We start from the raw sequence: 16,801 nt of genomic DNA, 5'->3' as shown, positions 1-16,801 counted from the left end.
TGGCCTATTGTGACAGCGTCTGTTAGGGTATTATTCACAGGGGGGGGGGCGGGGTTAGCAAGTCTAGGGAGCATCGGAAGACTGTGACTTAACCCCCCCCAATCCACCACTTACGCACACACACATGCACACACACACACACACATGCACACACACACACACACATGCACACACACACACACACTTCTACCCATAATCCCTCTGTTGAGAGTCACTTCCCGTTTCTGAAAGCATGATTGCTTTGACAAAGCAACAGATCGCGTGTGTGTACGTGTGTAGAGGAGTTGGTGTGTGTGCCACGTCTAGAGAGAGTTGACGCGTGGTCTTTCAGCAACAGGGGACAAAGCACTTCAATGTGAGTATTACGAAGCAGAGCATATAATACTGTTAACTTGCTTTGTGCGTGACTACTGGAGTGTGTGTGTGTGTGTGTGTGCAAGCTTGCATGACTACTTGTGTGTGTTGCGGGGTCTGCGTGCGTCTGGAGGGGAGCAGAGCAGGGGTAACGCCATTCTGGCTTCATAAACATTGAGCATATGGCATGGGGAACGCAGCAGTGTGTTGCTGCATTCAACTGATACGTTTTTGAATCAGACTGCAGTCACAATAATTCCCATCATTTAATTGTTTAGCTTTACAGTGTTTATGTACAGTTAAAGTAACACATTTTGCATGGCCTTCGGTTACTGTGCTGTGGATAACACAAAGAGAAATATGATCTCTCTCTCTATCTCACTCTCTCTCTGTCTATCTCTCACTACTTTCTGTCTATGCTTCTCCATAACTCTGTCTCTCACAGTCTCTTCTACCCTTCCTCTCCTGTCTGTACTCTCCATCTCTCTCCAATTCTCTCTGAGGGATTAGTTAGGTCTGAAGTGAGGCAGATTCTCTCTGTGAGGGATTAGGTAGGTCTGAAGTGAGGCAGATTGATGATTGATCAATGCGTGATCAGCGAGAGCGCTCCCTGGCTGTAAGAGACCTCAGTAAGGTGGAAACATCCAGACTCCATCATTCCAGTCTGCCCTCTGAGTGTTGGAAACGGGATACGAAGAAGGAATTGAGGTTCCATGCAGAAAACCAGTTTATAACAATAGTGCGTCGTGACGCAGAAATGTTTCTGTCTTTAAATATCATCATGCGTGACGGTGTGTGTTAGAGAAAGAGATGAGGGGAAGTGACATTGACACTTAAGGCAGATAGAGGAAGAACAAGAGAGTACAACAAGTAAAGACCGAGAAAGAGCCAATTGATATGGGACACTGATATCACTGCACTGTGAGGCTGCAGCAGGAGGATGCATGAGAGGCATGGGACTCCTGAGAAGAAGAACTGTGCGACCTCAGTACCGTGTCTTCCAAACACCCCCCCTCCCCCATCCTCCCTCCCTTCCTCCAAGCAGATGGAGAGGTTCTGTAAAAGTCCCATCTGTTCGATTCCTCCTCCATGAGATGATCCGTCCCTCGGTCTGAGACTCAAGCTGCCTCTGTGACTGCGAAGTAAACAGGCTATATTAAGAGAAGTGAGAAGCAGCGGCCATGTGACATGTTGCTGTGTGGCTTTCTGTACGAGGACAGGAGAATCGAGAAGTTCTATTCGAGGCCATGTCCGTTTTTGGATGTGTTTGTGTCTCTGTTTTATTTCTCTCTCTGGAGATGGGAAGCGGGGGGGGGGGGGTGACTGGAGGTGACAGTGTGACAGGGAGCAGCGAGGGATGGTTGGGTCTGTCCCCCAGGTTGCTTGTTTATCCGGGCACGTATCTGACAGACAGAATGGAGACGTGCTGGGGGCGCGTGGCACTGCATGCGCGTGGGTCCCCGTCACACTTGTCCCTGCCCTTCTCTGTCCCCTTGTCATTGACACGCCCTCTCTTCGTCTCCCTCTGCCTTCCCCATCCTTCCATTTCTGTCCTCCGCAGAGTGTGAGAGAGAAATGAGGGGTCTGAGAACATTACACGTGCAGATGGACTCTTTAATTACCACACACACGCCCACACTAATTGATGGTTGTATCAGCTTCGTTTTTTTTATTGTACTTAATGGAAGCATGCTCTCTTTCACGCACACACACACACACACACACACACTGTGTCAGCATTCTGTTTCATCCTGCTAATGGCCCAGCTCGCTTTAACGGAGCTCATATTTCACCCCCTAGTGAGAGCGAGAGAGCCCAGCCAACAGGTCCATTACTGAGAGCGAGAGAGAAAGAGAGAGAGAGAGCGAGAGAGAGAGAGAGAGAGAGAGAGAGAGAGAGAGAGAGAGAGAGAGAGAGAGCAAAGAAAGGAGGGAAGGTGACAGAGAGATACAAAGCAGTAGAAGGAGAGATAGAAGGTGAAACAGATAGAAAAGGAGGGGATGGAGAAGATGGAGGTGGCCAAGCAAAGGGAGAAACTGCATAAACAGAGAGTTGGAGAGAGGAAGGGAGAGGGAGGAGAGGGGGAAAAGTAGAGGGAGGAGAGAGAGGAAGGGAGAGGGAGGAGGGAGGGGAAGGGAGAGGGAGGAGAGAGAGGAAGGTAGAGGGAGAGGGAGGAGGGAGGGGAAGGGAGAGGGAGGAGAGAGAGGAAGGTAGAGGGAGAGGGAGGAGAGAGGGGAAGGTAGAGGGAGGAGAAGGTAGAGGGAGGAGAGAGGGGAAGGGAGAGGGAGGAAAGAGAGGAAGGTAGAGGGAGAGGGAGGAGAGAGGGGAAGGTAGAGGGAGGAGAGAGGGGAAGGTAGAGGAAGGAGAGAGGGGAAGGTAGAGGGAGGAGAAGGTAGAGGGAGGAGAGAGGGGAAGGTAGAGGGAGGAGAGAGGAGAGAGGGGAAGGTAGAGGGAGGAGAGAGGGGAAGGGAGAGGGAGAGGGAGGAGAGAGGGGAAAGTAGAGGGAGGAGAGAGGGGAAGGGAGAGGCGGGGATGAGGCTGCAGGCGTACTGCGGCAGCGGAGTGACGTTACAGACGAGAGGAGTGACACACACACACACACACCGTCTCCCAGGCCTGCCAGCCTGCCTGGGTAGAGTAGTGAGAATCACCGTCTGGCACTGACACGCACACACTCCCTCACACCAGGATGGACAGGATCCACACATACACCGTGCGCATGGAAAACGTGAGTGTTCTTGTGCGTGTCAATCCTTAACAGTAATGCTGATTTAAACAGGTGTCATTCTGTGTGTGTGTGACATTTGAGTGGTGTCCATGTGTATGTTAGAGTGCCTGTGATCTGTTTGGTTAGCTTCTGTGCATGTTTGTGCCATCTGAGTGCTGTGTTTGGTGTTAGTGTTTTTGGAGTGAGTCCATGTGTCAGTGTGTAAGTGAGTCATCTGTTAGGAGTTACTGGTACTTTGTACAGTACATAGAGCTTGAGAGATGAGGCTGGGGCGAGTCTCAGGGCTGTCCTGTAACCAGGGGTGATGCATGTCTGACTCAGCATTTTGAAGGGACGAGATGACTCAGTGCAGCATGCGTAGCGGACACAGAGTGTGTGTGATCTCAGCACCAGGTCACCCACATGGCAAAGGTGTGAGTTCCCTGTGAGTCATCTGTGTGTGTCTGCCCAGGCTGCGTCGCTATTTGGGTTGTGCGCTTGTCCCATACCATTCAGAACGAACTGTAAATGAAAAAGCGTAGCGAGTGTTTTACACTGCGTGTGTTCGTGTGTGTGAGACAGTCTGTGACAGTTTCATTCATTATGTTCTTCTGCGTGGCAATGTTAGGAATCCTATAATGCATTGTTAGAAAAAACATTGATTGACGTGTTTTCCTGTCAAAGATGCAAGCACTGATATCACTGAACAATGTCACTTCGAAAGTGAGTCACCAGAAGATCTGCTCCTCCAATTGGCTCAAAACCTTCACCCCTGTTTGTCACAGCTTCCTGTCTCTGGGAAAACCGCCGAGCCCTCGGCCAATCGGGGGGCAGCGGTGAGGATGCAACAGTGATCCAGGAAAAAACACAGCATTGTTCCTCGGACACCGGCGGACTAGGACCTGGCTCTCACACGCTAATCACGGCTCGGCCCGCTTAACAGAACCCTCAGAGGACACACACACACAGGTAGGTTGCTCCTACGGGACTGGGCTACCTAGGGCTTGTTTCTAGATTTTCAGGACTTATTACCAGTATGTCATCAAGTTTTGAAGTAGCATTTTCAAAAGAGTAAGATGTGGTGTGGGCTGTCAGTGTCTTGCGACCTAGCGTCTGTTACCATGACGTTACCATGAGGATCAGCTGCTTTCTGTCGTTAGTGTGTCTGCTGTTTGTTTACTTGTACAGCCTTTAGGCTGAGGCGGCTCTTGGCTCCGGAACATTGATCTGGGGGATCAATGTGAGGACAGAGAGAGCGCTGGGAGAACACACACACTGACACACACAAACATAGCACACACACACAACCAACACACACACATAGCCCACACACACACACACACATAGCACACACACACGATTCAGACACACACAGTCACACGAGTCTCTTTGAGCAGCAGTAACAGCCTTCATGTAAAATAGGCTCACCTCCAGTGGGCATTGATTGATTTTGTTCTGAATCACCGGGCTTCTCTCTCTCTCTGTGTGTGTGTGGGTGTGTGTGTGTGTGTGTGTGTGTATGTGATTAGACTAAATCCGGTTAGACTGGGTGGGTCACGGGACCGTCAAGGAAAGGGGGATGACTACTAAAGTAGCGTAATATGATTAAAAGGTGACAGATTTAACTCTCCTCGTCTCTGCCCTGCAGTCTCTCTTACCTAAACACTGTTTACACTTGACCTTGTCTGTATTCCAAACCCCAGACAAAGACACCGTGGTCAAATCTAACTTTAGGCCTGATGTGTACTAAAAAGAATTGTAATTTTTTGGCACGTTCAAACGGTTACAGTGTATACTCCACCACATGACTAACACTATCACTGTGAGCAGGGATTTACACGTGATGAGAGGGAGCAGTAAAGATGAGGTTTGCTGGTGGTGCTGTGTAACAATTTGGCCACTAGATGGCAGAACATAACAGACCAAAAAAGTGACATTGATACAAGATGATAATATGGTTAGTTCATGTAAAACAGACTGAGCTTACAAATGTAATGCATGTCAACGCTAGACTGGCTTTGAAGATGAATAGAGGTCACAAGCTTGATTTGACAATACTTAGAGCTAATACACGAACACAGTACTTCCATTGAATTAGCCTACTGCTGGTCTTTAGAAGTGAGCTAGCATGCATAACACATAACAGCCTCAACTAGAATTTTGAAAGATGCAGAGAAAAAAAAGCACGCACACACACACACACACAAACACACACACAAACCCACCATCTGAGCCTCCATGTGTTTGTGTCTATGTGCCTGGGGTTGAATGAGGACTCTGGCATTCCCACTGGGAATCGAGCATTTCCATACAGACAGACTGCGGCACCACACCACACCTGTGTTCCTGGGAACTCGAGCAGGAATTCTAGCAGACAGACTGGAATTCTGATGCTTATTAGTGGCGTCTGCACAGAGGTCTTCCCTAGGGACGAGAAGAGAGAGAGGAGGATGGAGGAGGGGAATGGGAGGGGAGGGAGAGGGTCAGGGAGGCTAGGGGAGAGAGATGGAGGACAGGAGGATAGATAATGATGAATGTCCACGTCCTTCTGATTGTAGTAGTGTTGTAACTGATGTCTCTGTCCTCTCTGGTGTGTGTGATATTGCATCTCCTCCTCTAAGCATGACGAAGCACAAGGACCTACAGTAGAGACCTCCTCGGCAGCATTAAAGACAAGTGTGAATCTGTGTGTGTCTCTGTGTGTGTCTCTGTGTGTGTCTCTGTGTGTGTCTCTGTGTGTGTCTCTGTGTGTGTCTCTGTGTGTGTGGGTCTGTCACCTTGCTCTCTACTCAACCATCACGGCCACTGAGAGAATCCGACATACAGTTTATACTAAGATAAAGCCATGCTTTACTGAAGACAGCTTTTCAAGAAGGCTCCTTTCACAAAAGTACACTTTCGGAGAGAGGATGGTGGGTTAAAGCCATGACTTGGTTGACAGCTGCAACAGCTGTTCACCAGCTCTGGTTGATCAGCCCATGGTCAACAACACACACAACAACATGTTTATGGCCTTCAAATACTTGTGGGTGAAAATATACTTGCGGTTACGATTATTTTAAACAGCCTGGGGTTTTACAACCGTGAAATCTGAATGGATACAGTACAACAGATGTTGCAATTAGGGCCTGCGTATAGAAGCGTGTTTATCCTAAGTGTTGGATACAATGTAGACTATATGCATCTGCCGTTTTGGCTATAGCCTACTGAATATGGTTTACAAAAGACAACTTGGTTCAGTGCGTGTTTAGGCTACATATACACGAGTGTGTCCTTATACAATTCGGATGTAACCAACGTCTCAAGTTGCCGCTAATGCTGCAGCTGTGTGTAGAGAAACGGTTTAAACGGCATTTGTGAGGTGGACTAGAGGTCAGTAGTGAATGTAGGCCTACGTCTTCAGTTATCACAGTCATCCCTCTCTCAAACGAATCTTTCCTCTCTTCTGTCGTTCATCTCTCGCTCAGCTGCAGAGAACCACGAGGCAGTCCCAAATTACACGATATTACATTAAAATGGAATCTCGCAGGCCTAGATAACGGCTGGCGGGGACAGTCTCACACTGTAAGACTACTGAAGGTACAGAAGGCGAATTTCTGTTGTCTGTAAACCATCGTATGGGGAACGAAACCTAGAACAGGTAAAGTAGAAAAACGCTGCGACGCCTCTCTACGTCACATTTAACTAGCCTACTTATTTGTTCTTCTGCCGTGGTTGGGGGAAGAAAAAAATTAACAACGCCGTGGTTGGATGGTTAGCAAGAAGGCGGCTATGGATGATGCACAGCAGTTGCAGTCAAACAGGCCATTGACAAGAGCGTAGAAAAAGTGTAAATTTGTGGAAAGTTAAGTTTATTTACCACAACCTGGCCTGCGATTTCAACAAGGTCTTTGAATATGTGATAATTATCGGAATCTATGAAAGCTATCGCTACACTGTAGCCACCGTAGGAAACGGTCACGCTATTGGTTGACAGTCTGGGTCAAGGGTTTGTGGGGCTGTTAATGTTGTTAAGTCTTTTAATTGTGTTTTCGTAATTTGTTAACGTCTTAATCATTGTTGTATTTTATGCTTAGGGTAAGAAGTCACTGTTTGCCTAGGAGGGCAGTGTTTGGGATTTTTTGGGCGACGTCACCATGACCTATAGTTTGGGATGGGATTTTATAAAGACTTGTCTGTGTACATTTAGAGATATCTTAATTTAAATGTTCATGTTCATTGAATGATTTTTTGATGAGTTTATCATGATTAGAGTTTATCATGATTATGATCATAATCAAACGCTGGACAGAGAATGTTGTCAAAAGTATGGTTGGTATAGTGTGCTGCTGGGTTACTCCACGTGCACGCCGGTGTTGCGTCTATTAAAGCACTCATCCCCGCCAGGATTTGCATCCCCTTGCCGCGGGAGCGCGCATGAACTCAGAGAAGCGGTGTGTAACTGCTGCACTTCGATTTCACATTTAAAATGGAACAAATAGCGACGTGGAAGACTCAACAGTGTTTTCCATAGTAACAAGAGACTCCTTTGTCTACATAAATACGATCTGTGGAGATGTCTGGTCTTTTCTAGCAAAAGTTATCAGAATCAGAATGGGTTTTATTTGCCATGAAAGTTTGCACAGACGAGGAATTTGCTTTGGTAGGAAGGTGCATACAATAAACATATAGAAATCTTACATTTAAATATGAGGACTAACTATTTCCAAGGGTACATAACTAGCAATAACTAAGTGGAATTAAAATTAAGGTAAAATGTACAATAAAATACAAAATAAAATATAAGTTTGTTACAATATAAAAATACAACAACAAATATGACAAAAAACACAAATGGTACAGGGGATATACATTGTATCAGGCCGTTTGTTCAGCTGATATAATGTGTATAATGTAAAAACTTATGTTTTATTTTATATTTTATTGTATATTTTACCCTAATTCTAATTCCCTCTAAAACTTTTGCTAGAAAAGACCAGACATGACCAAAAGAACACAGTAAAGAACACACATGATGGCAGGACAGACCCTTTGCATGTTAGGGGAGGGGGTACACATTATATCAGGTGAAAAAACGGCCTGATATAATGTGTATCCCCTCTGTAACTTCTGTGTTCATTGACAGACCAATACTGAACATTCAATACTGAACACCAAGATCAATACTGATACCAACGTTCGTATCGATACTATCAATACTTTAGATCGTTCCGCCCATCCCTTGTACCATTTCTAGCTTTTGCATTGTCAAATTGATAATTAGCACTTCTGAGGTAGAGTGGTATATGGGACACATGTTTGCCATGAAAAGGGCATTGCTGACTCTTTAGAAAGGCAGCGTCGATAAAGACGAGAGTCGTTTGATGCTGGCTCTAACAGTAGTGGGTGGGATACTTTGGTGTGAATCCTTTTGAACTCGAGTAAATGTTCCTAGGTTCGCAAAGTTTAAACCTTTAATTGCTTCACGCCAGTTTATCACAACTTGACATTGTTTTGTGGTCCTTCTGTACGTGACAGTGAGAAAAGGTAAATGCAGAACATCGAAATATATTGATAACAGGCAGTGCACTGTAGACGTTGCGTTGATTGTCCCAGAGGGGTGTGTGGAGCGCAAGTTTCCAACTCCTAACTGGCAAATCACATTACACGGAAATCCCACGGCTTTCTGAAAATAAGACGATCTCGTGCTGTACCATGACTCAATTCACTGCATGTCCTAGACCACGGTCCTCACATGCCGTTTCTTATCCACCCCAATACCATGAGCAAGTCCCATGCCATGCTTTTAAAAACGGTCCATCATCCTTAGTCATTATCTTATGCACATGTTGCAATGTCAGCAACGTCTTAATAACTTGCTCCAACCTCTCTTTCTGTGTCCCCCTCCTACCCCCCCCCCCCCCCCCCCCCCCTCCTACCCCCCCCCCCCCCTCCTACCCCCGCCCCTTCTCTCTTTTAGAGCCAGTGGTAGTTACCCAGACCAGTGATGAGTGTAAATGTGAAGTCCCCCCCTCCGGCAGCTCCCTCTTCAGGGATCCCCCTCCCCCGGAGCCTGCTCCCTTCCTCTCCCAAAGGAGACTCTCGCCTTCAGACCAGCAGCCTCCCTCGACCCACCGCACACAAATCGAAACAACTCACACCCTCACAGACACCCACGCACTCTCCCAAACTGTCCGCGAGGAACACCGGCATCCCAGGGCCCTCCTCCAAGGATCTTCTCAGGGATGCCACCCTGAGGAACAAGCTCCTACAGCGGGCAGCTCTACCCGTTCCCCAGGCCTCACGCTCGGCCTACAGTAGTCCCCTGACTCAGCGCAGGGAGCCTCCGCGCTCCAGAGACACCCTGGACTTGGGGAAAGTCACACACACGTCAGCACACGTAGCCACATTCCTCCCATCATACACACCCCCACACACGAGCGCACACACTCCCCAGAACAGCAACCAGAACAGATATGCCTGTGCTAACAGGAACCAGCAATGGGGAGACAGCAACCTCAGTCCCCAGTTCCTGCCAAGGAGAAGGGACAATTATAACACCCACACCCAGGAGGGAGGAGGGAGCCCAGGGGAGAGAGGGGGTGATGAGGACTCTCCTGATCCAGGCCTTGTGGAAGACCAGTCATCTAGATTCAGCAATGACAACCTGCGGCCTCCTCTTCCTCTTACCTTGACCCCCGACCCGTCCTTCAGGGGTCGAAGTGGCTCCAGTAGCCAATCGGATGAGGAGATGGGAACCCCAGAGGACCTGAGTCCTGCTGTGTCTCCGACCCAGATCCCTCCTCAACCTATCACCTTGGCCCAAGCTCCCTGCCAGCAGAGAGAGGCCCCGCCCACAGACACACAGACACCCAGAGTCAACATGGCCACAGTGGCTCCCTTCAGATACAGGTGAGCTTTAACCACTGTCTCTCTGCTGCTATCCCCTCTCTCTCTCTCTCTCTCTCTCTCTCTCTCTCTCTCTCTCTCTCATCTCTCTCATCTCTCTCTCTCTCTCTCTCTATCTCTCTCTCTCTCTCTCTCTCTCTCTCTCTCTCTCTCTCTCTCTCTCTCTCTCTCTCTCTCTCTCTCTCTCTCTCGCTCCTCATACACACACATAGTCACTATCCTTTCTGCTCTTTCATTCCCCCTATCCCTACATTTCTCCCCGTCTCCCCGGGTTGCAGACATGAGACCAGTCACACAGATCCTTTAGGACATCTAAGTATCTCTATACTTCAGAATTGTATACACACACATGCGAGCACTTTCTCACACACACACACACACACACACACACACACACACACACACACACACACACACACATATACTTGTGCTTTTTGGAGCAGAGCTGATTGTTATGAGTGTTCGCTGGTCAGCCTTCAGGCCCTCCTCAGAAAGGACTGTTACTTCCACCCCCCTCTTTACAATTTTCTCTGGTTTTCTTCAAACGATAGTCAAGTAATGCTAGTGTAATAGTAACAAACCATAATATCAAGTAACAAACCCAATTTCATGGCACATTGCGAATTTGCAATGGAGTGTTTCAGATCAACAATGGAATCATTGACTTCAAAGCACTATTGTGCAGCATATCTAAATCGAGGATCAAATCCATTTTTACCGAGTCACAGAGAAACCTCTGTCATGATCTGCCGAGTCTGATTTGCAAATGAAACGAAATTGGAAACTGTTCAGTCACTGAGTGTGTTGAGGAGGGTGAGTGGTCCTGGTTCCATGATGGTGGTCCCTGTTCTCCCAGGCTGCAGGTCCAAGACAGAGATGTCTCTGTGGAAGAGCTGAGTGACTGTTCCTCTGGATCCATCGAAGTCTGCTGTGAAGACTTAACGCTCGGTGAGTACAAACACACACACACGCACACACGCATGCACTCATAAACTCACACGGGCGCACACTGATAGGATATGCCTCAGGTTTCAGAAGTAAGATGAATAGACTGGGAATTGGCAATAAGGACATGCTTCACACACTAACCCTCCAAGCTAAGAGTCAGCCCCACCATGTGAATGGAGCTAGCATTCAGTGTCGGTCACGTTTGGAGTGTGCTGGCCTAATTCCCTGTGTGTGTATATGTCTGCCTGCGGCTCTGCTGACGATACAAGTCTTTGGATGGAGTAGTGGAGGAGGAGGAGAGGTGAATACATAGATGGATGGAGAAAGAGAGGGCTTTGGGTGTTGAGATGGAAGGACATAAAGGAGGATATGGGTCAGAGCAAGAGTATATTTTCCCCTGCAAGGCTATCAGGCACATGCTCACTCATGGAAATGTTTGAACTGAAACAGGAGCTGTCAGATTCTCTCTCTCTTTATCTTTCTCTCTTTTCTCCCTCCTTCCTTCTCTCCTCGTCCTCATTAACCTGAAACACATGATACTGCCATCCTTCCAGAATTAGGGTTCCATCCAGACCCCCAGCTTTGAACTTTGATGTGGATTATATTATGGGGCAGTGAGGGTATAGAAAACTATGACTTTATTATCAAATAAATCAGTCTGTTTGATGTGGACTTAATGAGGGGACATCAATATGTATGACAATTATACTTTTGATTTCAGCTCTGTTCTAGGACACTTAAGAGACCTTTAACTCCCCCGTACATACCTCTTGTGGACCCATGTGACCTCTGTTACCCCCCCCCCATCCTTTTCTGTAGCCTTGACAGGCTATGAACTAGAAGGACATTTTACTAACTGATTAGTCAGACCTGACTTACAGTAGCAGTAGTTTCCATTTTGACATGTTTAATAGTTTCACATCTGGGAGAACCAAACGTTTCCTCCCCTGTCAAACCATTTCCTCAGAGTCGTCTGTTCAGCGTCCTGAGATGAATCTGTTTCATATTACGGAGGAGGGGGGTGATTGATGACAGCTTGTACTGTATTTTGAGAGATCAGGATACAGGTCATTAATACAGTTTTACTCATCTTTGGGTTTATGAGACTCATCCCCTGCTATTTTCCGTGGACAAACCTGGCAACCCGGTTGATTTGTACGTTCTTCATATCCTGAGTTGGTGGGGTCCCAATGCAGTATACCACTGCTGACAAACCACTAGGAAATACATGTGTATATCCAGTGTTTGCTGCAGGTATGGCTATCATTTTGGGGTCGGTGAAGGGGAGGGAGAGGAGCGGAGTGTTTTAGGTACAGACGGAACCTGTAAGCCTCGGGGTTGGAGTTTGGACTTGCGAGTTTTTTGGGCCTGGAAGAGAAGGTCCTTGACGAGTGTTGGAGAGCAGAAATAAACTCCCAGCAGGATCCCATGATGCTGCCTGGACAGGCAGGGGAGGCTGAAGCTGTAATAACTATCATTTACACATGAGAGGAAGAGAGGGAGGAAAGAGAGTGGGAGAGAGGAAAGAATGAACAAGGGTTTGTCCGTGGGGTGAGGGTTCGAGTTGAGCTGAGACAGGCAGACAGACAGGCAGGCAGACAGACGGGCAGACAGGCAGACAGGCTATCAGACAGGCAGACAGACAGACAGACAGACAGACAGACAGACAGACAGACAGACAGACAGACAGACAGACAGACAGACAGGCAGACAGACAGGCAGGCAGACAGGCAGACAGACAGGCTATCAGACAGACAAAGGCACAAGATTACAAACCCAGTTTGTCATGGTCAGACTGGCAGTGGTAGGTGTATTGGCGGTTAAACCCATAGATTTTCCAGGACATTTAATATTGAGCGTTTCTGGCGGCATCAGACAATTAGTGAACTCCTCAGAGACCAGCTCCCCCTCTCCACCAGCAATCTGTCACCCCACCCTGAACCAACTGCCTCAACCTCTTTACAACCTAAACCCTCTTCCACCCTCCACCACTTAACCCTGGCAATGCTTTACAATATCAGTTAGGACCTCTTATAGGATATATATTTGATAGTGATGACTAGAGCTGCTATTTAAAATGCTGGTAGAACTTCAATAAGAATCTCAGTAGTGTCTGTCAAGAGGTTACTAATTCATGATCACGACAGTAATAGAGAGAAGTACCCAGCGGCTGAAGCACAACAGCTTGATTTTAAACATATGTTGAGAGATGATGAATAGAAGATATCTATCTTTATCGAGGTTCAGTTTATATCTGACCATCTTTCCGTCGGATTGATTTCATTTTACCGTCAAACCTTTAGATGTATTGGTTGCTATCAAGATGTGAAGTTTATTTTGGCAAATATGACAAAGTGCCTCTCAACAACGTTGCCTACACCATCTTTAATATAATTCCACCATATGTTCTTTCAATTACCCCAATGCCCCCCTGACCTTGAGATTTCCGAGATGTTTTTCTTGTCTGTGTGTGTGCCCGTGTGTGCGTGTGTGTGTGTGTGTGTGTGTGTGTGTGTGACAGTAGACAGATGTGGCTTTGAGAGTTAGTTGTGTGATTCGATCTCTGGATCATTTTTCTTTTGCTGTCTGAGGAGTGTCTAAGTGTCCCTGCGGAGCTCTCACACAGTCTGTCAGCTGTCCACACACACACACACACCTACACACACACACACACACACACACATGCGCACACACACACCCGCACACACACCACCCGCACACACATGCTCACACACGCACGCACACACACACACACGCATGCACACACATGCGCACGCACGCACACACGCACGCACACACAAACACACGTATGCACGCTGGCACACACGGTCACACACAAGTTGCATGATATAAATGTTTCCATTCCAACACACAAATAAATACACACAAATGCGCACACAAACTGAGCGTCTGGGATTTGTAGCTCATGGTCTGAGAACTGTATTTTCAGCGATATGAGGTAAAAAAAAACTCTCCTTCCTGTATTGTTCCTTAGCCAACAGAGCACCTCCCCCTCTCCCTCTCTCTCTCTCTCTCTCTCTCTCTCTCTCTCTCTCCTCTCTCTCTCTCTTCTCTCTCCTCTCTCTCTCTCTCTCTCTCGTCTCTCTCTCTCTATCTCTCTCTCTCTCACACACACACACACACACACACACTATATCTTCTTCCTCTATAACTAATCGACAACCCATACTACAGCTGGTTTAGACAGACTAATTCAATCAGGACACTGTCAAGACCATACAAATGAAAAGCACATTTCTCAAAGAATACAGAACTGACTTCAGCTGAATGAATGTGTGTGTGTGTGTGGTTGGGTGTTGGCCTTGTTTGAGTTTTAGTAATAGAGTTACTGGCCCAGTAGAAAGCTCCAGATTCTTAGTGGTCAGATAATGGCCAAAATGCAGGTGGAGAACTTCAGGCAGCAGAACTCAGGAGAGAGCACTCTGTCTTTATTGCCTTGTTTACTGGTTTCCATTCTATTGTCTGGATGTCTATTGATTTGTCCAGTCCACCTAAATGCACTACAAGTAATACACGGTGAAGATTAGATGCAATATGAATTAAATGCAATGAGTTAATGTCTGTGTATGGTTAAATAAGCGAATGAAATTGCATGTACTGTATCCAAGGCCAATTGAATTGACGGTATTGTTGTTCCACTGATGGTTTTATCTATTCATGTCTAGTCCTACAGGAGGGACATTATCCAGTTTATTGAATATTTCCATCAGTTTATTTATGTGGTCCGTACAGTTGAGTTCCGCCCCCCCCCCCCCCCCCCACACCTCACACACCTCACACACACACATAAACATACACAAACACACACACCCCTACCCGCTCCATATCGATCACAGCCCATCATAATCCTCTCGCTCCAATCTCACGAGGGGGGGGGGGGGGGGGGTTATATGCTGAGTGGGCAGAGCTGACTGGTGTATGGACAGCAGTGCGGTTCGGTGATCAGAGCAGGTGAGCGTGCAGCTCCTGAGCGTGTGGGTGGAAGTCATAGGGAAGTCGTCACAGTTCAGCTCGGAGCCAGACCTCTCAACCAACCTGAACCTGTGCTGTCAGGGTGCTGTCAGGTGCTGTCAGGTGCTGTCAGGTGCTGTCAGGTGCTGTCAGGTCCTGTCAGGCTAGGTTGACTGTGGGCCGGTGAGGTGACCCAGTCCAGTGTCTGTCAGGAGGTCTCGCTGGGCCCGTTGTGGAGGCACCCTGCCAGAACATCACACTGACCCCACGTCATTGTCCCTCTATCCCCCGTCCCCGTCTCTCTGTCTTACTCTCTCACTCACATAGACACACACACACGTGCAGACACCACTTGCACGCCAGCACGTACACACACACACCACACACACACCGGACATCTAGCCTAGATACTGCAAGACATGGCTTGGTCGCCCACTCCTCCCCCCATATCTCTCTCTCTCTCTCGCTCCTGAGGGCTCTATGCTGCAGGGCCACTATGGAATGGCTGCACATATTAGCTGGTGAGAGAATGGATGGAGGGAGGGAGGGAGGGAGGGAGGGAGGGAGGGAGGGAGGGAGGGAGGGAGGGAGGGGGGGAGGGAGGGAGGGAGGGAGGGAGAGAGGGAGGGAGGGAGGGAGGAAGAGTGGGGAGGATAGGGGGAGCGGGTGTACGTAAGAACTGGGCCTGACCTCTATGACCAAACCCAGGAAACTGAACGACGGGCCCAGTCATGTGTGCACCGCCTCTGTGTCAGGGCACACACACACACACGCAAACAATCTAGCGCCCGGTAATCAACCTGTCAGTTAAATGACCCATGCCGTGCCTTACCCCACATACACACAACATAAACAAACACTCAGGACACCAACACACACTCAGGACACAACACACACTCAGGAAACAACACACACTCAGGACACAAACACACACTCAGGACACAACACACACTCAGGAAACAACACACACTCAGGACACAACACACACTCAGGACACAACACACACTCAGGGACACAACACACACTCAGGACACAACCCACTAAGGACAGAAGTGGCCGTGATCAGTACTTGCTTTGACACAATGCTGAACGGACTAACAAGAAATTGTTCCTTTCTAACACACACCTTTACATGCGCGCGCACACACACACACGCAGAGAGAGCGTCCATATGACTAACATCACTTGCTGAGACACACACGGACATGCTGTAACCAGGCAACCAGGCTCTGCAGCACAGCATTGTGGGATACCCCTGGGAGGTGGTGCTGAGAATGTCAACACTGAGGCGGGTAGGGAGTGTCTACAAAGACCAGGACAGGGCGAATGTGCACACACACACACACACGCACACACTTCTAAAACAGGATATCCTCAACTAAACTCAAAGTGTTGTTTTTGGCTAGCAGATCTGTGTGTCATAGCCTATACTGGGATGTCATACATTGGATATCATTATTCCACGTCCACACACACACACACACACGCACAGACACACACACACACACACACACAGACAGAATCCCCAAACAGATACCATAAAGTGCAAGGTTGTGATTCTTATTTTAATGAGCTTTGAGGGGCATCCGGATGTGTGACTCATGAGTGTCTGAGAGCAGAGTCATGCTCTGACAGAATGGGGTTTTGTTGGCTAAAAGATTTGTCACTTCAGAGTCAGGCGCTTGTTTGGCTGATGCATTGTTCTCACTGGGATGCTCTCAGTCAGCATGGCATATATGTAGGGGGACTGTTCAATAGACCCATATGACCTCACACTGTGCATCCGCACAAGCTAGAACACATGCACCCGTGACACACAAACACACACTTCAACATGATATATATATATATTAACAGGATATATCCAACTAAACTCATATTATTGTTTTTGTCTGGTGGTTATGTGTCATAGGCATAGCCTACAGCTAGCGT

The 16,801-nt window shown here is 47.8% G+C and overlaps 1 protein-coding gene across 1 annotated transcript; it reads left to right on the top strand.

Annotated features, from left to right (window-relative positions):
- The first annotated feature begins 271 nt into the window (after positions 1-271).
- On the top strand, positions 272-15,037 carry LOC124480200. Its single transcript, XM_047039305.1, has 5 exons — positions 272-355; positions 3,847-4,030; positions 9,021-9,952; positions 10,806-10,897; positions 14,865-15,037. Exons 3-5 carry the CDS (start codon positions 9,048-9,050, stop codon positions 15,035-15,037), a joined length of 1,170 nt encoding a protein of 389 aa, XP_046895261.1. The 5' UTR covers positions 272-355; positions 3,847-4,030; positions 9,021-9,047.
- Positions 15,038-16,801: the final 1,764 nt, after the last annotated feature.

This window comes from Hypomesus transpacificus, chromosome 18, assembly GCF_021917145.1.
Source record: "Hypomesus transpacificus isolate Combined female chromosome 18, fHypTra1, whole genome shotgun sequence".
Lineage (NCBI taxonomy): Eukaryota > Metazoa > Chordata > Actinopteri > Osmeriformes > Osmeridae > Hypomesus > Hypomesus transpacificus.
This window is presented reverse-complemented; position numbering and strand designations above follow the sequence as displayed.